The sequence below is a fragment of the Uloborus diversus genome, chromosome 2 (assembly GCF_026930045.1).
Source record: "Uloborus diversus isolate 005 chromosome 2, Udiv.v.3.1, whole genome shotgun sequence".
Classification (NCBI taxonomy): Eukaryota; Metazoa; Arthropoda; class Arachnida; order Araneae; family Uloboridae; genus Uloborus; species Uloborus diversus.
Genome location: NC_072732.1, coordinates 85,866,432 through 85,888,853, shown reverse-complemented (window position 1 = coordinate 85,888,853; position 22,422 = coordinate 85,866,432). Strand labels below are relative to the sequence as shown.

General features: G+C 32.1%; 1 protein-coding gene across 1 annotated transcript in view; it reads left to right on the top strand.

Moving 5' to 3' along the window:
* The first annotated feature begins 8,488 nt into the window (after positions 1 to 8,488).
* Positions 8,489 to 22,422, top strand: part of LOC129235270 (heterogeneous nuclear ribonucleoprotein C-like) — a 353,914-nt gene continuing 339,980 nt past the window's right edge. The window contains exon 1 of the mRNA XM_054868982.1: positions 8,489 to 8,564. Within this exon, the coding sequence (XP_054724957.1) occupies positions 8,522 to 8,564 (43 nt within the window). The 5' untranslated portion in view covers positions 8,489 to 8,521. The remainder of the gene's footprint in view (positions 8,565 to 22,422) is intronic.

Here is a 22,422-nt window from a genome sequence, read left to right as displayed (position 1 = left end):
CGCGGAAAGTTAATTTTGCTAAATATGCTCTCCTGTATAAGAAAAAAAGGAGAATATCGAAGAATCTTGGAAAACTTAATCGAAAACCGATCATTCAAATGTTGCATGTTTTTATTCTAACATTACTGAGAAGAAGTCATTTTGTTTTTTGGCCTTTAACTATGTTTTTAGAGTTAGGAGAAAACTCTTAAATCCTGGATTGATTACAATTTAGAAATGCTTATTCCAAAATTGGAATATCGAACTGTCGCGTTTAAACGTAAACCCATGTTTGATTAAGATCTATCAGCAAATCACGTTAGAATGCTAACATTATATCCTGATTTGTAGGTCGTATCAAAACATTGAGGAATATCAGGATAACTAAATACAATGAATTGTTCAGGTTAGTTATACAATATTCAGAAAGCATCATTCTGATGAAATAGCCTAAAACTATTCTTCAAGGCATACTAATTGTTTCTAAAATGCAATTTAATGTAGGATATAGAAAGAAAGATTAACTCGTATATGCATTACAGAGCATAATAAATAACACGGTTGGTTTTTACTTTCATCATTTAATGCTCTTCAAACTTTTTAGAAAATGTGCTATCAAACATTTTTATCCTGTCAACTACTATTTTAAAAGTTTTTGACACATATAGTAGAAGTATTCATTTATCTTTAGTTAGTTAACGAGCAGTCTGTATAGTCATTTTTCACTTTAATATAATTAAGTACTTAATTAATTTATTAGTCAACGCACCTATTATCACTTATGAAAACATCAACTTAATGACTTTACTTGAAAAGTTTCTAATAAAACAAAGCAGAGTTTAAAATTGATTTATTTTAACTTTTAACTACCTTTATAAATTATATTGCAATAAATAACCATATTAATACGAATCTTTTGTTATCAAATTTGATAGTATCATCTTGAAGTGTTGTTTAAAAAATCTGATGTTGTATCTACTCATACCTCAAATCAACTTCAATTAAACTTGCAAAAATTGCATTAGAATTTTGATTAAAAAATGAGCAATGACGATAATCTTACTGTTAAAATAATTCTAAAAAACAATATCTTTATTAGCTGCATATTGAAATGTTTCTCTTAATGCATTAAAACATTAGAAAATATTAGTGAGTTTCTTTATTCACAAGCATTGCAAGCTCAACTCATAAAATTAAATTATTGAAACGAATCTAACAATCGAAAGTTTTCGGTACTGGGAAAAATAAAATCATCAGACTTTGAAACAAAACGTTTCCAATGTTTAATAACCCCAAAACAGCTTGATAAATCTGAATAAGTTCATTTCTATTTTGTTAATTGTTAAAAAAAGCATTTTAGCGAAAATTTCTGTTTAAATAGTGAAAATTGCACAGTAGCAATTACAAACATTTTACATAACCTGTTCTTTTACACTACTGGACATTTATCTCCACAAGTTCTCAGGTAAATATTAAGAATGAAAATAGCACTTTTTGAAAAATAAAATAAAGACCGAAAGACGATTTGCCGATAGTCCTTTTCTTGTCATGAAGCGCAGTTTATTAAATTGCTCAATTTTCCGTAAATGCTTTTTTGCTGTAATGGGATTACTTTGCGAAGTAATTTTTTTAAATAACTCATTCATCCGAATTTTTTATTGGCTGTGTTAAAACTGGGAAATATATTTCATTCTCGATACATTTATTTCAAGCAAGAAGAGTTTTTGTTGAGCATGCCGTTAGTAAAAACATGTACTTAAAGACTACACAAAATTTCTTTCCATACAGAAACTATTTTTTGTAATTCATATAATTTATACTTTTTTTTGCGATGCATGCATTTCAAACATTCCTTTTTAGTTGGAAAATTCTTTAGAGCCAGTAGAGATTATTTCACCAGGAGTTTTTTTTCGAAGTACTAGCCACTTTATTTTTAATGGGGGTGTTTCCTTCAGTCAAAAGTACATACTACTTTTAGTCACTAAAATTGATAGAATAAGCAAATAAATAAATAAATAAATAAATAAAATCATGGAGCCAGAAAAATCTTCTATTTTAGCAACAGTTACTATCTAACCACGGATTGTATGGAAATGCAAACATCCGGTTTACACGCGGAAATAGAAGCATCTATTATTTTTCAGGGATGTCAGATTTTTGCAGATGTATGTTAGCCTCTAAATTAAGCAGAGTCTCATTCAAATGAGCGGAATACGCTCATAAAATTTTTATTTTTCCCCTCATTCAGATGGAGTCGCCTTAACTGGATGTTTGCCAATTCCATACAATCCGTGGTCGAACAGTATTTTTATTTAATTTATTTATGTTCGATTTAAGAAGAAAGGGGTGGTCTTTATAACGTCACACGTGATGTAGTTTGGCGAACTGAATGTTCACACATTTTTGTAAAAAAGGGTTGAAAACTAAACAGCAAACACAATCAGAATAAAGGCTTATCTGAAGCAAGCATGAAATTCATTACTATTATTGCGCTATAACATTTTTATCTTTATTTAATGCCAAAATATTGTGCTCTGCGCTCATGGCATCAGTGAATGGCATTTTATCACTTATGATGCAATGCGCAGAAGCGTCAAAACTGAAATTGCGCAATGATTAAAATATTTTCTTTAAATATTAAACTTTGTCAAATTATTTAAAAAAGGGTTAAATCTTATGCTTTTGGCATGCCTTTTTAGAAAAAAAATACTTTCGAAATTTCGAAAACAACCGAATTCTTAAGGATAAACCTCTTTCCTTTTCAATTTGTTGAAATACATTAACTAACGTAAACAATGTATCCTTAATAAATTTTCACAAAGGCTGCATCTTAATTTTGGTTATACTTATTTATGTAAGATTTTCGCTATAGTAATTCCCTTTGTACATTTTTAAGTGATAAGATTATTTAGGAGACGATTTGAAAGCGGTTGACATATGATTTTTTAATTGCCATTTTAGTCTTTTGGTCGCCTTGTGTCTAGTGACTAGCACTAACTATGCCCTTTTCAATTAAATTTTCATCAAATAAGCATTTTCAACTTTTACTTACAGATACGCGAATCCTTTAACAATCCATATCAAAAAAAGTTATCTTAAGATTTTTTAAATGTATTTTTTAATAAAAGTAAATCTACTAAAGTCAATACTACCTCAAATGTTCAAAACAATTTTAATTGGGGAAAAGAATGATTTATAAACATGCATTATTGCACTAAAATAAGACGTTTTTTTTTAAATCCAGGCTTTTTTTGTTTCCAGTCATCATTTCAAAGCAATTTTAAAAGCTATTTTACCCAATATCCTTGTCTCTTTCACCATAGCAAACATATATTGACAGATACAATAATTTTTTACTTGTGGTTTGGTAACATTCGCTTTCAGATACACTGCCTTCATTAACATTTTCCTAAAAAGTACTCCTTCACTTTAAAATTTCAACGAACTGCTTTATGAAGAAAAAAATTTGTATTATTTAAGATCACGATCCATCTCAGAATGTAGAGCACATCAAGCATCGGGTTGTTTCCTAGCGCAAACGACCTGGTAACTATTTCAGTTTTCACGCATTTTTTAAAATTTTTTTCTCCTCAAACCATTTTTTCCCTAATGACCGCTACTGATGCACTTTTGATGTGTTCTTTATTCAATAAAAGTGAAAAGTTGTTGCGTCAATGATTTCACGGTAACAGAAAGTTAAAACTTTTCAAATTTTAAAGAAATCTATAAATCAATTGTATCGGCGATTGATTGAACTGTTTCAATTGATTTAAGACGAAATTTTACGAATCGTAAATATTGCATTTGTTTCAGAAGGTTGTTTTTGAATTAAAAGAATGCTTGTTTAATAAAAAATTGGGGTTTGTTAAACATGCCTCGTAGAGTTTTATGCAATATTTACTACAAAGTATGGAAATAAGAAAAAATAATGAGAGTTAAATTCTGTTTCAATTTATTATTATTTACTTATTTTCTATGCTAAATAACTCTATAAAGCAAAAATGTGACTAAGCAAAAACTATTAAAAACAAATTCATTTTTTAACATATATGTTTTTAATTTTTTATATTGGTTAGCAGCACGCCTCATCGAACTTTCTGTAATATTTACTACAAAGTAAACAAGGAAATAAGCAACAGAATGAGAATGGAATTCAGTTTCACTTTATTATTATTATTCCAATTTTTACACTTAATAACTCTAAAAATCATAACATGGTAAGCAATGAATATTTAAAAGCAAATTCATTATTTTTTAACATTTATACTTACAAATTTTGATATTGATTAGTAAGCACCTTTAAAAGCATGTGATCAGGTTTATTTTAAATGCACTATAAAACCATCATGGGCGTGATTTATCTTTTGTGTTGGTCGTTGTAATTTAGATTACGTTCAATAATTTAAAAATGTGTTTAAGTAAGGAAGAAGAAAGCAGCTTCCTAAATTCGGGCGATTTTGCAATGGGGCAACTTTGATAAGTGGATGCCTCAATTGCCAAATCGATTAACTCAAATAAATAAATAAATAAATAAATAAATAAATAAATAAATATAAAAAAAATAAATTAATTAATTAAAAAAACCTCATTTCTGCTTTAATAGAGCTTTGTCAATGCTTAGCAAGTGAATTTATATTAAAGTTTTGGTTCAGTACATTTCTGGCTGTGATGGCAGAAAATGTTTTCTGCCATCTCCATTACTCTGCCATCTCCATTACTCCTACTGCAAATGTAAAAAGGTAATGTGTGTGTGTGTTTGACGACCACACAAATTTATCGCACTTACAGCGATAAACTAATGCAAAGCGAGTCTGAAAGGCTAGAACGTGTGTCGCAACGTAAATTTTAAATATTAATCTTGAACATTTTAAAATGTTTTATCTACTTTTTTTTAGCAAGAACAATATTAGTTCTGCGTAGTCACGAAAGTATAAGTCTTTCAATACCCCCTGAAAAAAGTTTTAATGAACCAACTCAGAAAGAAAGATCAATTTTCATTTTGATATTTTTATGTTTGAAACTGATTTAATTTAGCATCTTTTCCAGCAAATTTTCAGTTCCGAAAATTTTCACTTCTACCAATTTTTTGATTCAACGCTGACATCCTCACATGCTTCTCGCCAAACTCATTGAGCTGTTAATAGCAGAAATTGAATTGGTAACAGTTGAGACTGCTTCAGCCAGATTATAATCATTCTTTTGGAAATTCTTGACAATCGATCAAATTCTGAGACATTGTTTCTGTAAGGGAATCTTTTTATTCCCTTCCTTGCCTATAGTCTATTTCTAGTTTCTGAATTTCTATATGCTAGTATTTATATAAGTTGACACCGTGTTTTAAATTTGGGAGTCGTGCACAGAGCAATGTACAGTTGGGCACTGTAGGTTGCTCGAACCACATCTAAATGGTATTCGAATTCATCCCATGTCCTCAAATAGTACACACGTATAACTCCGGTAAAGAAAGGAACTGCTTTCTGTGTAATAAAATGATTAAAACCCTCAAATGGCTTTTTTTTTACTGTGACGATTCAGCGATTACATATAATTACTTTTTTTCTCTCCCTCCATTTTTTTCCAATGTCATAAAAAAATCTTGAACTTTTGAAGTACTACAGCACAAACCGCATATTCATATGGCAATTTTTTGCTTTTCTTTGAATTTTTGAAATGTGTCAAGGACTTTTCGAACACGCTGTATATTTTTTTTTGGTAATGAGGCATTTTATTTTAAATGGTGTGCCCATCATCCGAGTTTGCGATTCTGTTTATTTTTTCTTAATTATCTTTAAATGTTAAGTACCCTTATTTTTTTCATTCTGATGTAAATTTGCTTTTACTTATGTTTTAATGGATACGTTTCAATTAAAAATTAAGCTCAGTTATTTTTAAAGGGGAGGCCGATCATTGGGACTGAATTATCATGCATTTCCAATGGCCATGGCATATTTCCCACTGGTTCTATACTGTTTTGTTGATCAACTGCGTACCTAATATGGATTTTCTAATGTTCATCAAATACTAATTAAAATCAAGTATTGACACAGCGGCAATTCAGCTGTATTGAGAAAAAATTCAATTTCTAAAGTTATTTCTTCTAAAGAAAATGTTTAAACTTTCTGACTAAACGTTTTGTGACAAAAGGGGATTATTTCGTCATTTTATTGCCTCGAATGTTGATTTTAACTTATAATTCCTGTAAATATATATATATTTTTTAACAATAGGTTTTTGCAATATAATATATAATATGAGAAGGGGAGAAGGAGGAAGTAAGGTGACTTGAAACATTTTCTGACAAAAAGTTGAAGTGATCAAATATATCGAAAAAAGTGTGACATCATTTGTGTCACAGTCCCCTGTGACATATGAGGCAGTGAGAAGCAAAGGGATGTATGCGGACATTTTCAAGTTTTGAGTAAAACGCGTTTAAAGATAACATCCTAGGTTGACTTTCATCGAAATTTTTTTTTCTAAATCATGCTGCATAGCAACAACTACCAGGGCTACTAGTATCATCTCTTGCCTCCAAGACAGAGGAAAGGTTCACCTACCGTGTGTACTGGTTATCTCCAAATTTTTAATTTTGCCACTTGCATTCCTTTGCTTCTCACTGCCTCATATGTCCACGTAAATGCAAGGAAGAAATAAACATTCATACCATTTAATTTATAGTTATAGTTTATAATTTACGTGGAGAAGAAAGAGATATCTCGCTATCACTGCAGTGTATGTATGATTCCTTTTCCTTCTTGTTTTTTTACTTAAAGCTTCAGTGTGTAACAAAATTCATTGTTTTTTGAATTTGGACTTTCTTCTAATTATTTCAGATGGAATGCAAATGATTGATTCGTTTTAGAAATTCAACATGAACTTTAAATGCAGGAAAACAGGAAAAGAAACTGCAATGAAGAGGTGATACAACGTAACTCTCGCTCCGCGGTGTGGCGCAGAATGACGCATCGCAACATTCTCCGTCTACTTTCGTGCGTCACGTGGTTTATGAGCCCGTCTCCTATTTTGTTGGGATAGACATTTAAAAAGTTTCTGTGTAACCAATTATGTTTCCTAGTTTAGCATTTTGTCTAATTTTCTTTCCATGACAACTTTTTGACTCGCTCTGGTATATAGGGGAAAGTTGAATAAAACTGGGACCTGGCAGTTTTAACCCGATTTGTACTGATATGTGTCGGAAAATGCATGATAGTAGTTGCAAACTGTCACCATGTTATTTGTAGTAAAAAATAACAAAAGTAGGCAGAGTAGCGTAGTTGTTTGGTAACGCCAATGTTTGGAAAAAAAATCAGGTACAGTCCGTTTCAAGTCAGGTACATATTCATGTTATCCGACACAGGTTAGATAAACCCGGGACTTGTAAGCTTCCAAAAAACAATATTTCCCTCTGAAATATTGTTCTTTCACATTGAAAATATTTATGTAGAGCTAAAGAACTAATTTATGACTCAAATAGAAATTGAGGGAATGTTCACGTAGCATATTTAGAGAAAACAAAAAAATTTTGGAACTCGTTTTTTTCCAACTTTCCCCTACATGTTTGCAGGGCCCAAATAAAGCCAGCTGCATATCTGGAGCAATCACTACTTTTGGAACCCTGTCCTAAATTATTATAATTTGCCCAAATTCGACCGAACTTTGTGTTTATTAAACTCTAACAGGGTTTACTTTTTAGTCAGTTTATGTTGTTAGTCAATTTAATCTACTTTATAATAAATTAAACTGTGCATAAGGAATTATTTATATGAAACTTGTGTAGCAATGAGTGTAGAGAACTAAACTTGTTTGTAAAAAAAAAAATGTGCAAAATTGCCGATAATTATCTATAGATTTATTAGTAAATTATTTGCAGCAATAATTGAATAATTGTTTCACTGAATCACATCATGGTTTTTCGATATCGCGAGTTACCAGTTTTTCTATGTACCTATCTTCTATGAGACTTTGGCAAAACTATATTTTCGAAAACTGATTTTCTGTAGATAATTAAATACCGCTTTGTTTTCCTCGTTTTCAAAGCTGAAACTATTTATATTTGCTCTGTTATTTCAGACTCTGTATAGTAAAGTTATGAGAGTATTTTGGGGGCTATTTTAAGCGGGGGCTTGGGGTAGCTGACCCTTTTTTCCATACGGTAAAGCAATGAATATTTAAGAAGTTTCTCCTGCCATAATAAAATGGGAAAAATGAAGATAAAAATATTTCTTAAAAATAGAAAACACGGAGCGCATTTAAAAAAAGAACCGCACTTTTATCTCTTTATGAAAGTTAAAACATCCTGAAAAAATCTTTTAATCTCTTGCGTTGCGTCTTTTTCTTTCTCCAGTTGAACTTTGATTTAATGCAAAGCAACAAGCTGATCCACAACATCAGCCAAGAAACTGGGAAGGAGTGGGCATGGAACACATAAACAAGCTGTGAGTTTTCCCCTCCTTCTCTGTGTAGCGCGCGTGCATCCAAATAAACACGATTCCGAAGGTAAATTAAGCGGCGAGGCAACTCATTCCTAAGTAGATACGGCAAGGAAATGGATTTGTACCTGTGCAGGCCTCTACTTCTTCCCGCCAACGGTATGAGAATTTTCTTATTCTGTAATTGTGACGTCGTGGGAAGATATTCGAGGCTTTCATGCCTCTTGTAATAACCGTAACTGTGACAGACGCGAAACGATTGAAGAAAAATAATAACATGTTTGGTTTAGGGAACGAGTAGTAAGAGGTTTGGTATTTCTGGTATGATTTTGGAAGCAAAACATCCTGGTTTTTTTATTTTGTTTCGAAAGATTTTTTGAAGTTTTGAAGAATTCATACGTCTGAGAATAAAAAGCATACTGAGAGGTGTAATGTGATCGGAATACTGTACGATGTTCTGTAATTGGATCGTTTATTTCAAAAACCAGTCAAGTGACAAAATTGCTAACTTTAGGAAAACACCTATATCACCTTATTAAATTATTCAAGGATGATTACAATATTGTTCATTAAAGGAAATATACCTACATATGTATGCTTTTTGGTTTAAAACATTGTAATCTCGGTTGAAAAATTTTAATAAGAGGGTTAAAATTAGTTTCGAAATATTAGGGTTTGTTGCTTGACTAGTTTTTGAAATAAATGGTTCAGTTTTTCTACAGGACGGAACGCCGTTTAAAAATACTATTTTAACTAATTATGTATAATTTTGTTCAGAATTTTTTTCTCTCCAAAACAGACTAATTTGACTATAAAAATGAATAAATACCTTTGTGCGGAAAAGTAGAATAAGAAATTGGGTAAGCGCTCCGGTAGTGGGCCAGTCTCCAGTAGTCGGCTAAGGACATAAAACTGCTTATAAATAGAATATATTTAACTCAAAATTAGATATGATGTATTCCCACATTCCGTTACCTTTCTCCAATTATCATTCAAAAACAGTGAAGTTGTAAGCACGTTTTATTAAGTAGTAATGAGTCATTTTATTTTAAATGGTGTGCCCGTCATCCTAGTTTGCAATTCTGCTTATTTTTTTCTTAATCATCTTTAAATGCTAAGTACCCTTATTTTTTCGTTCTGATGTCAATTTGCTTTTACTTATGTTTCAATGGATAGTGTAACATTACGTTTCAATCAAAAATTAAACTCCTTCTTCGACTTAGTTGTTTTTAGAGGGGTGGCCGACCACTGGGTACTGAATTCTTATGCATTTAAAATTGTCAGCCATGGCATATTTCCCACTCGTTCTATACTGTTTTGTTGATCTACCCAGTATTCAACTGCGTACCTAATATGGATTTTCTAATGTTCATCAAATACTAATTAAAATCAAGTATTGACACAGCGGCAATTCAGCTGTATTGAGAAAAAAATTCCCTTTCTAACGTTATTTCTTCTAAAGAAAATGTTTAAGTTTTCTGACTAAACTTTTTTTGACCAAAGGGGGGGGGGGGTTATTTCGTCATTTTATTGCCTCGAATGTTGATTTTATCTTAGAATTCCTGAAAACTGGTGTTGTAAATTTAGTCCATCGTTGCGTATAGAATAAATGTTCTATTACTTAACATGTCATTACCAAATGGTAATTTATCGTCTTTCTTATCAAACCATCTTACGTTTATGGTTTGATTTTACTAAGGTTAACTATTTCAAATGTTGGTACCACTTTTTATTACTGCTTTCCATAGTCATATATTTATTTCCTTGGGTTTTCTTCTCTAGGAAATCAAAATATTTTTCTTGCTTAAAATAATATTGACGTAGCTTTAAAATTGCATTACGTAGCTACTAATTCTATTTTAGTTTATTCATCGTTTATTAACATTCTTGTTGAAGGATGTATGATTGTCTTCATGACACCCCAAATGTTTGAATTTCAATTTACCTGCATACAGGCCGGTCATTTGGGCAATGAATTGGGGGGGGGGGGGGGATATCGATCCCTCTGGATTTTCACAACATAAAGCAATTATACACTTTTTCTTGTATTTCGATGCTTTTTTCCTTTCAAATGAAATGAATTCATACCCTTTGCCCCCCCCCCTTCCCCGCCGAAAAAATTTGCAAATACGGACGACCTACATAATTTATCTTACTGCAGTTCGTTCACAACGAATAAACATTTGTGATACATTTTGCTTTAAACGTGACCTTGATTTCTTGCTAATCTTTTAAGTAAATTTTAGTTTATTCATCGTTTATCAACATTCTTGTTGAAGGATGTATGATTGTCTTTTATTGCCTAAATTATCTTTTATTGATTAATTTTTACTTTTATTGTTTTGAGGTGAAATTATTCCCAAAACTACAATTTTAATTTTGTGTTCCGTATGTTGAAGTTTCGTTCTTATGAACATAGACTAGTCAAATGTCAGTCATATGGATCAATAATTCGCTCTTTTTTCGGTCATGAATTCTATCAACTCTTTCGTTCAGTCTTGATGTTAACATAAACAGTTAACACTGAAACCTCTTCGTGCCAGGGTGGGGGGAGTCCAAATTCTCATGTTTTGGAAGTTTTCAAAATGCCTCGCCCCCTCCCCTAAAAAAATTCGGCTTAACCCGGGTCCTTTCTATTCATTAATTTTTTTCTTTAGCAGCATATGATATCATTTCAGTTAATGACGGGGGTTCTCAAACTTTTAGGCTCTGCAGCCCCTTTGAAGACTAACATGAGGTCATTCGTCACCTCTTCCTCTGTACGTGCTTAATACAAGCACTCTAATTGGAAACTGGAGCTGATATGGATAGCTGAAAACTAGTAAATAAAGAAAAATCTAGATAGTTTCGCACACAAACTCAACTGTTCAAAGCTTTATTTTGAACAGCTTATAACTAGAATACTTGAAATCCAAGATGAAAAGAAGTAAATACAATTTTTTGGGGTAATTTAGGATCCAAGTGAGGTTTGCGTACACATTAGTCACTTTCACAACATTAATGAGAGGGTTTATTTTATTTTATCTGATACACCCATACGCCCCTCCCCCCACGCCTTGAGATTCTTTTGCACTCCTCCCCCCATAGGTTGAGAACCGCTGATGTAGAAGATAAATAATAAAGAAAAATATTGCATGAGATGAGATGCATATTCAAACTGATTGCAGTTTAGAAGATAATATAAAGATAAACGTTATGAAGACATCCAGAATGCAAAATTTTTTCTTAATTATTGGAATAATTATTTTTTTTTTAAAAGTGCACTGCTGTGCTGTAAGTTTCGGATTCAATTTTGTTCAAATTTATTCACTTACACCTAATAAAGAATACTGAAAATTAAACGGCCGACTACTGGCTCATGCATGGCCGAGCACTGTGTTTCTATGGCCGACTACTGGAGCATTTTCTCGTGTTAACAATAGCTTGGTTTTTAAAATAAACATATTTTTATTCCAGAAACAAGTTAGTGAATCATTATCAGAAAGGTACAGCCTAAAGGTTTTACATTGTTTTTGTTGTATTGATAGCTGAAATTTATAGTTTAACAAAACTAAACAATTGATCTCTTAAATGGTCGAATACTGGAGCTTTTACCCTAACACCGTTTAATAGCACAAAAAATGCAGATTACTACATGTACGTGTTTCGGGATTACAACTAACTGCCTTCTAAATGCAAACAAAGTGAGCTTATGGTTGAAAATAATAGAAAGAAATCCGATGAATTGGATGTGTTTTCATCCATAAGATAACTTATTTTGCGTTTTAAAAGGGGGTTCTTTGTAATCTCGAAACACGCGTATACAGTAATCTGCATTTTTTGTGCAATTGAACGATGTTATTTATTATTTTAATTTGACTCTGCTCATATCTGAACTTTTCCCTAAGTGAACAATTTCAACATATTTTAAAACCATATAGCACACAAGTTATTTAAAAATGTTGGAACGAAAACTAGCCCCAGGCAACCCGAGTTTGGCTTTTTATTAAAGATTTTGTGTATTTTGTATTATTTCTTTTTACTTTAATATCGTTCATAGTAACCAATAAATAGTGCATAATTTTTTTGTGTATCACTGTTAAAAATATTGTTAATATATAGCATGAGTAATTTAACCCAATTGTATTGAATTGCATTCAATCCTTTTTCAGGAGGATATCACAGCGATAATGTCGGTTTAGTTTACCTTACTTTCCCCGTTCTTGCGTTCTGGTGCGAAAATAGTTTGCCCTACAACCATTGAAAACATTTTCAATAGAATTCCATTTATGGGGGATGAAAATTAGCTTATTGACAGAGCGTACTGAATGTGGCTAATTAATTTTATAATAATATAATTGTGACTCTAAAACCATTAAGCTAAAAGCTGTTTAAAATTTCATTATTGTATAAAATGAGTAAAAATTGTTTTTGTGCTATATATACATATATAGAAGTTCAGTTTACGAGTAATTTTACAGCGCGCTTATTAGTTAAGAGTTAATCATCCAAATCCTAATTAAGGACATTGACATCAAAAGTTATAGCGGAAATAGTATTTCAGTAACAATTAATTTCTTATACAATAAAACTCTTCGTGTGTCTTTATGATTTAAAAATTCTCCAATCGATGGTAGAACAAAGCACGGTGAAAATTCAGTTTCACTTTATATTTATTATTATTTTTATATTTTCACGGTTTTTTTTTTTACGTTTTGAAGACACTGCGTTTTTTAAAATATAAATAACCTTTGAATGCGAGTCTGAGGAAAGTTCTTTTTAACACATAATAATCTTTTTTACTTCAGCAACTTATTTTTTAATTTTCTTCTTGATTGTTCTTAAATTTCTCTAGTTGAAGTATATGCACATGATAAAAAGTTTTTGAGAGCAGATTAAATAAGCTTTAAAAAATAATACTCATAAACTTCATTAGGAGTTATGTTTTATGGCAGTTTTAATAAAATCCAGGTGTTTTGAGCAAATTATATTTTCCAAAAACCTGTTTTGGTTAGTGCTTAAAACACATTTCAGTAATATTTCTTGTCATCAAATCTTTCTCGAAGCTAATACTTATATCAAGTTAAAGTAGGTGGCTCTTATATATAAAATAAATGAATACATAAATTAATTCTTTCATTCGAAGTTAAAAATCGTGTAAGTAACCAGGTAAATGCAAATGCCTGGTATGCCAGGTAAATGAAATGTTTCCCTTGTTAAAAATTTTTGTTCGAAAGAAGAAATCAATACTCTTAGTATTTTAAACTTAGAAGTGGTAGTTAATAACATTCAAATCAAATCTTCTCTTTCTCAAACATCGTGAAAAGAATTTAATTTTTGAGTTTTCCTATGAAAGCAGTGTGCAAAAAAAAAAAAAAAAAAAACGAAATTCTAGTTATTTGGTTGCAGTGTCCCCTTCACGAAATGTAACTGTTATTTATTTGGCAGGAATATTCATCACAAAAAAAGGAGGCCTTATCATAAATGTAAGTCAATGTGGGAACGTGAATTGAACAATTTCATCTGCATTCTTATTCATTTCGTCTTCGCCCCATCAATTGATTATTACAGTTCACTAAGGTTGACCATATTTTCATATGCAAAAACATAAAACGAGCAAATTAATTTTTGTTACTTAATATAAGTTGCAATTAAATAACACATTTAGAAATACACAAATATCCTTTATAACTGCTCTTTTGCAAATTTAGCTTTGTTATTTGTTTGCATATTAAATATATCGTAAAGTGGGACTACTTGAACCCATGAGAAAAAAGTGTTTAAAATCCGTCCTGGTCCTATATTACTCAATGTATAGGCTTAAAAAACGTTCTTCATGACAGGTAGCAGTACTAGGTTGAGGCTGGAGCATGAATTAAAGTTTCTGCTATTCCCGTCTTTTTCTGATTGAGGTTATGATTGCAAGTTGTATAAACAGTTGTTTTTTGTGTCTGCAAACTTTCACATGTAAGTTCATGGAAACACCTGATACCATCAAGGTCAAGATAGTTTTACGTTTGCCTTCTATTTCTTTATAAAATAACAGTGTTTTAAGGTTTTAGCTATATAATTAACACAGTAACTAATATAAGTTAGTAAAAGTGCAATGGTCGCCTTAAAATGGGGCTACTTGAACCCAGCGTTCAAACAGCCACAAACCACATTTCATCACTAAATTATGTTAAAAAAGGTTTGTAATTTTTAAAATAAAGAGGTTAGTTACTATTTATACCCGTTTTTTGCAAATCTGGGGATAAAAAGGGTCCGAAAGTAAAAGAAAGCCCCTTGAAGTAGGAAATAATGCGGGCTATTAAGAGGAAAAATTACAATTGTGTCCAGATTCGACTAATTCCAGAGAAATGTCTAAAAGACTGGCATCAGCCCATTTTGACTTAAGTATATCAATTTTAAAAAGGAAATTAAAAGATCGTTTACAAAACAAGCCTGGGCATCCTATAGTATTTAGTAGGTAGGAAGAGCAGGCATTAAATAATATCAGAGAAAAAAAAACCCCCCACCCAAACCATTAAATTGAGGGGTTTTCATTCTTTCTAATGTTTAAATAATGAGCATTTTAATTGGTTTTCACTGTAGTTAGATTATGTTTCTATTTGAGAAATTATGTTTGCCTAAAAATATGTTTTTATGTTTACGTTGATTTTATATTAATTTATATTAATAATTTGCAATTTATGTAAATAGTTTGCTCACTAGAATGTTTGTTTTGAGTTTATTTTTCAAAATCATTGGTTCGTCTTGACATCACCACCTGTTTTACAGCCTTTTAAAATGGATTTGCCGAATTTTTAAAAATATAAAAAATATATATATACAGAGTTAAAATTACTGTTTAAAAAGGCTTTAGGCGGTAGCAGAACGTCTGAAAAGTGGTTTAAAAAAAAAACGAGATTATCAGTTCACATTATGGGTTTAACAAAACATTCAGTGTAAAACTCGCAAAAAGTATGAAATTTCGGGTGCAAGTAGCTCCATTTACGATATGTATTTACACAACTGTGTTTGCAGAATTATATAAAATTTTGTTTCATAAAAATCGAATAATAATGATTAGTAGCTTTTTTGAGAATAATATAAGAGAAATGCTGTTCAAAAACCACTTTAAATTGCTACTTTTTATTTCGCCTGTAAGCATTTAACAATCATAATGACTAAAATATAAAAGCAAGCTATTTAATCCCGCACACTTTTTACAGGTAGCATACTAAAATGCAAGAAAACTGCAAATTAACACTTTTTTTTCCCTAGTACTCGTAGTTTCATTCACTTCCTCAAATTCTTTCTGTTTCTATGCAGTATCCTGTCTTATCCCTAGTTTATATCCATACTAATTCAATTTGTTGGTATACTTAGTTTAGGACTGATTTATCGATGGTATAGTTTCGTTTCATCGTCGTCCACAATTACGCTTTTATTAGCAGTAACACAGTTTTATAGTTTTCTTGATGCAATTTTACGACCTTTGGATAAAAGTTTTGGGTTTAGCAATACTTTTTTACTTATTTTTACTCAACTCCTGTCTTCTTTGGGAGCGCAAAAAAGTAACAGCTTTTTATATATACTGACAAAAGTTTAGCTTTAGATGAACAGTGAAATAGTGTGAAATAAAAATTTGTTTTGAGCATTTGATTACATTTAACTTTTACTACAAGAAATTAATTATGGGTGAGAACCGGGAGGAATGGGACAATTGTATTTATATTTGCCGAAATAAAACGTGTAAAATTATTTCTAGTTTGGCCAACATACAGTGTTGTGTATATATATACAGTAACCCCACCCCCTAACGGACACCTCTCAAATGGGGACACCCCCTTTATGCCCTTATGCGGACAATTTTTAATTCCCCGATTCCAAGGCAAACAACATTATTAAACCGCAGTCCTGTGGACACCCCTCTATTGTAGACAAAAAAAAAATGTCCGTTAGTGTCCGCATTAGAGGGGTTTTACTGTACATATAGGGGAGAAGGGGGTGCAGTCATCAAAAAAATATATATTTTTAAAATTTATTGCGAAAATAATGCATATGTGAAATATATTGGTTTCAAACCAACTTTTCTTTTCCTGAGTCCCCTAAAACCCAAGGTAAGTCCCTCCCTCCCCCCGAAATCTTTTTTTCCAACTTCAACACAGTCAGTAGATAAAGCAATTTTAGTGTTTTACAACCAGGGTACGAACTGTAGTCTTTGAAAAATATTTTTTGCAAACGTATAACTCAAATAAGTTCCAAATTTGAAAGAGTTTGAGTAGTCTTCAAGCTAAAAATAAACTGACAGTTTTGGAGCATCGCTGTCAAACTTTCTTGATTATTTTTTTTCATAAACTGCAAATTTGCAATGACGATTCTATCCATGTTCTTTGAGGCATGTAACCCCTTTTCTTTTTATAGTAATACAGCAATATAAACTTTTTTACTCAAAATGAAACCAACTAACTTTATTATTTATAACTTTTAAATTCTCTTTTATTAGTAATAAGGAGTTTATCCATGTAAACTTATATTTGTAAAAAACCACATACACGTAAGTTCTCTTTATTTGCGATCAAATTCAGTTATGAAAATTACTTTTGTTAGTGCGCAGATGAAGCTTTGTAAGATATTTCATTTGTGTTTTGAGTTGATCTTGACGGCTTGACCAGTAAGGCGTTGAAATAGTAACTGGAGAGTTGCGTTCTGGATGCCCGCCGGTCGAAGGTATCCCGTGTTCACTAATGGTGACTGGTGTACGTTAACTTTGTTGTGTTCGAAAAATTCTTCCAAGTTGGCATTTAAAATCAATACCTTTGGTTGTGCGGATCAGGAGTTGGTCGATCCCTACTCTGGATAAAAAAAATAATGCTCTTTTTAAGGCCCTATCCAGCCAGGTAAACCAAGTGTGGTGGACATATAATGTTTAAAAATTATCTAAAAGGTCAAAAAAAAAAAAAAAAATTAGGGTTTATTGACGCAACCATTTTTTTAGATATTGGTTTTCAATACTTGAAGTTTTAGGTAGACGGATCAAATTCATCCAAATATGAAAGAAATTTTACAGTACAGATCCGTATTTAGTCATTTAATCTAACATAATAAGTAACAAAGTATGATTTGAACGAATAGCAGAAACCAATATGACACAGGGTAATTATGTTCACCGAACAGAATTGCATGATAATTATGGGAACGAAATAAAGACAGAAAAACAATGCAAAAACACGCTTCAATTTTGGAGTCTGTCAAAACAGAAAAGTTTTCAGTAAACGGATACAATTACACTTCAGTAATAGAATCACTTTCAGAGTTAGTTTATTTCCCTCAAACCCAGAAATCCTGAGTGAAATGCCAGTACTTCTGAAATACAAAGGAGAATTGGTACCGATAGTAGATGCTTCGACGAAATGAAGAAGATATTTGAAATCTAGTTCAATTCAAATGAAAACGAAACTACTAGTATTAGTTTACAAATAACTTATTTTACTGTACTTACATATTCTTCAGAAATCTGAACGGTGGCAGAAAACATTGAAAATACTCTAAGTGTATTTCAGCATCGGATACTAAGAACTATCTTCGGAGGAACATAAATTGATGGTGGTTGGCGCATAATCTCTGGTTTTGAACTTTATTGTGCCTTTGAGGATCCTCATGTGGTCAAATTTAAAAACATTAAATGATCTTAATGATAGCCACGTAGTAAGATTGAACGGCGAACACATTAAAACGTACAAGAAGACCCTTTTCACTCATTCGCAAAAGATCCCTTTCATTCATGTGTAAAAGAAGATCCCTCTCATTTATAGTATATAAAAGAAGATCCCTTTCATTCATGTGTAAAAGAAGATCCCTCTCATTTATAGTATATAAAAGAAGATCCCTTTCATTCATGTGTAAAAGAAGATCCTTCTCATTTACAGCATATAAAAGATCCTTCTCCGGTGCACCGATAAACTGTTCACATTCCTATCTATTTTTGTTTTTTGTGATGGGAAGTTAAATGAGCGAATCATTGAGGTTGCTCAATGCCAAGAATCCAAGATGTTATTGAAAACGGATAGTCCTCATACGTAAAAGAAGACCCTTTCCACTCATTCGTAAAAGAAGATCCCCTTCATTCATGTGTAAAACAAGATCCTTCTCATTTATAGTATACAAACGAAGATCCTTCTCCCGTGCACCGAGAAACTGTTCACATCCCTATCTTTTATTGTTTTTTGTGATGAGAAGTTAAATGAGCGAATCATTGGGGTTGCTCAATGCCAAGAGGCCAAGATGCTATTGAAAACGGACAGTCCTCCATACGTAAAAGAAGATCCTTTCCGGTGCACCAGAAAAACGGTGCACAAACATGCCTTTTATTACTTCTATGTGACGTGAAGTTTTTAATGAGTGAATCATAAAAAAAGGGGTAAATTTGGGAAAGACGCCGTAGTTTTCCACTTTATTTCACATAACGCACCTCATCGGTTTTATTTTTAATCAACCATGTTATCAATAATCTATGAACTTTTTTGATCTGTAAAAAAAATATATTTTTCCCTGAAAAATCAAATTTTTCTCAAAAAGTTAATCATTTGTGAACTTTTGTCTTCACCTCAATCTCGAGGGAAGATGACCGAAACTTTTTGAGTACGATGACGTATGGAAAATTAATTCATTGCGTTATTAAATCACTTCGAATTTATTAAAATGAAATACAATAGTGAATGTGTTATATGTACATCCAAGGAACATTGCTTTTAAGTTCTTTTTTTAATGCTTCTTTTTCCATTTAAGTAATATTTCTGCTCTTTCACGAACTGCACATTTGGGTTTATAACAGTCATTTGAGCCAATTAATCCAAACAGTGTAATCTATACAATTATATTCTCCCTCCGGACCTTGTTTGCAGTACGATCATTTCCATCTGTATAACTGGCATCTCCCCCCCCCCCCCAAAATGAAAATGTTCGTCTTCATGTTCCAAAGCGATGATAAACATGCCAATCCACTTAGCGCCGGCCGTGCAGCAGGGGCAGACGAGTCCTGTTAAGCGACTAATAGGAAGGTCATACTTTAAATTTATTAAAACTACCCGAGTTATTTCTCTACTACGAAAACAATGGCTATTATGACTAAGTCTAGAATGAGGGGATCAAGGGCGCCCATATGAAAAATTGTAAGGGGGGGGGGGGCTCAGATATTTTCTACGTGGGTAGGAGGGTATTTTCTAAATGGAAACCCGTTACAGGACAGATTAGAGTCATTAAAATATTTCATTTTTAATAACTTATTTATAAATAGTTGGAGAATAAATGTTTTTACATTTTTGCAAAGAAAAAAGTAAAAAAAGCAAGGAAGTTCTAAATTCAAAGGGGGGGGGGGGGCTTGAGTCCCCCTTGCCCCCTATATGGGCGCCCTTGGTGGGAATATGATTTTGGGTACTTACGTACCAGAGCACTCGAGATGAGAAATTCATTCTAAAACGCCACTTAAAGCAGTTATTTATATATAAAAAAAACTATTTATGTATCCTCAATGCGCTTTCGTACAAGCTGACCAGCTAGCTGTTTTTGCGCATGTGAAGGGGTGAGCCACGTTTTACGACATCTTGTACAATTTGGCGGCGGCGTCTTACCCCAATCTTTCTTAATATGGAATTAGAAACCGACAGTCCTCAATACGCAAAAGAAGATATTTATCCGGTGTGCCTAAATCGATTCCCGCACCGGCTCTTTACTGGTTTTATAGGACGTAAAGTTAAAGAAGCGAATCATCGAAAAAATATATTTAAGATTAAATTTGAAACTAAAAATCTTCACCATATGCAAAAATATCCTTATTTGCTGCACAAAGAAAAAAAGAAGTTTCACTCGCCTGCTTTTAAACTGGGGGGGGGGGGGGGGGGATGGGACGTTAAGTAAAATTTCATCAAAAAAAAAAGAATTATTTTCTTATACAATTTTCAGATATAATTTTTTTAAATTCTGTTTTATAATTAAAAAAAACCTAGCTACTAGCATTTTTCTTAGATCCAAGATAAATTATTATTCCTCTTTCAATACTTTATCAGTATTATTAGAAGTGTGAAAAATATTTAATAAAAGTTACTTAACTTCAGAACCGTTTCGGGGATTCTTTCTTCCGCCCCATTAATCTCACGAGCTGAAATTTATTATAACTTAAATATAAACGTATGATGCATTTTAGGAAACTATACTCAATCATGCTAGGAATGTTTAGCTCTTTTTTTCTCTGATAGTTATCTAATGGTTATAAACGCATGAAATGGTAAATTTTTAATGCGTTAAAGAAAACATTAATTTCTGAAAATGAAAGTTTTGTAAACTGAAAAAAATTATGGAATATTTAGTCTGTTAAAGACGAAATTGGGTCAAGCTGCGTTATTGTCATTAGCAGGGAGAGAGAGAGAAAGAAAAATGATGATATCGTTTCTGAGAACTCACGTTTTTTACAGTAACGTTCTGTCAAAATGCTACTTCAAAGTTAAATTACAGCACCGACAGTTTTCTATATTCTTTATAGGTAAGTCAGCTGTTATACATTTAATTTTACAGCTCATATTTGAAGCAAAAACAGAGATCATAATGTATTTTTAGGCACATAGACGAGGATAAATGGTTTTGATGTGTCAACACCGCCTTGTTTTTAATTATAATATATTACTATTAAGAAGGTGACATTGGTGGCTTCCAGGAGATTGAAAAAAGGGGGATTTCTTGAATAAAACGTTTTTTCTCAAAGATATTTCTAATGCCATTACTTTATTGAAGATATCCTAGCTTAAATCGTATTTTCTCATTTTGGACAGGTTTTTGTTCATTCTGTTTTTTAAAAACTAAATACAGTAAATTGTACTATTGTGAGGCTCTGAGAAGTTTGGCTCCGACTCTGAGAATGTTTACCTCTGTTTCGGAAAATAGGGAGGGGTAATTGGCGCTAAGTTGAGTTGGAAAACTTTCTCAGAAGTTTTTCAAAATTATTCAACTGAAATCCGAGCAAATAACACGTCTATTTTTCACTAAATTTCCCTAAAACAAGTAAACATAGTCAAGGTCACAGCTCAACTAACCAGAGCTGCACTATACTAGTTTTATAATAGCTTAATCGAAATGGTGATGAATGACTGCTGCGTCGTTTCTCTTGGAAGTTGATTGAAACATTTTCATGCAGCCTCGAACGTCAACATAATGTCTCTGAAAGGACATTATTGCTAAATACCATCTTTTATTATTTTTTAACGCATACCAATATGCTACGATTAGCTGAACAACGGCTACGCACTGTAAAAAATAATGTGTAACCTTACTCCGTAAACATGGTGGTAGAATTCTGCACTAAGTGTAACCTTATTCTGGCGGCTAACTTCCTCCATAGCAATGAAGTAACTTAACTGATTAAAATGGTGTAACGCTATGAGCGATGCGTAACGTTGCACCAGTTTTATCAGTTGAGTAGTTTTATCAGTTGAGTTACTCCATTGCTATGGAGGCAGCTAACTGCCACCGCTTTTACGGAGTAAGGTTACTCCGTAAAAGCGGTGGCAGTTAAAACATTCCAAATTTTTTACTGTGCGAAAATGCATCCAATTCTTCCACTGAACCAGTAAATTACAATTGGAAGGTTTCCGATAACCCCTGTTATTTAAATAATGTTTCTTGACTCATTTGCTGGCGTATCTTATGAGATGTGTCCATTACTGAGCAAATGAAAATATTTAAATATTGTTGATATCAATATTCAAAACTAAATAAACGTAGTCCATGCTTTTCAAAAGGTTGATGCAATGAAACAAGAGTATATTCAGCTGTAAGTTATCATCCTTAAGCCAGGGCTGAGGCAGAACTACACACTGCAAAAAATCTTCTTAGAAATGAAAACATTTATCTTCTCAATTTTTCCAAGGAGTTTTGCCTTAGAAGTAAGTAAATGTCAAATTTAAATTCAAGTACGCAAACCATCTCAAAAATAACGCATGAATTTTTCACTGTTTCTCATTACAGACTTCTCACTGTTTGAAAAATATTTTTAGCTCCCAGT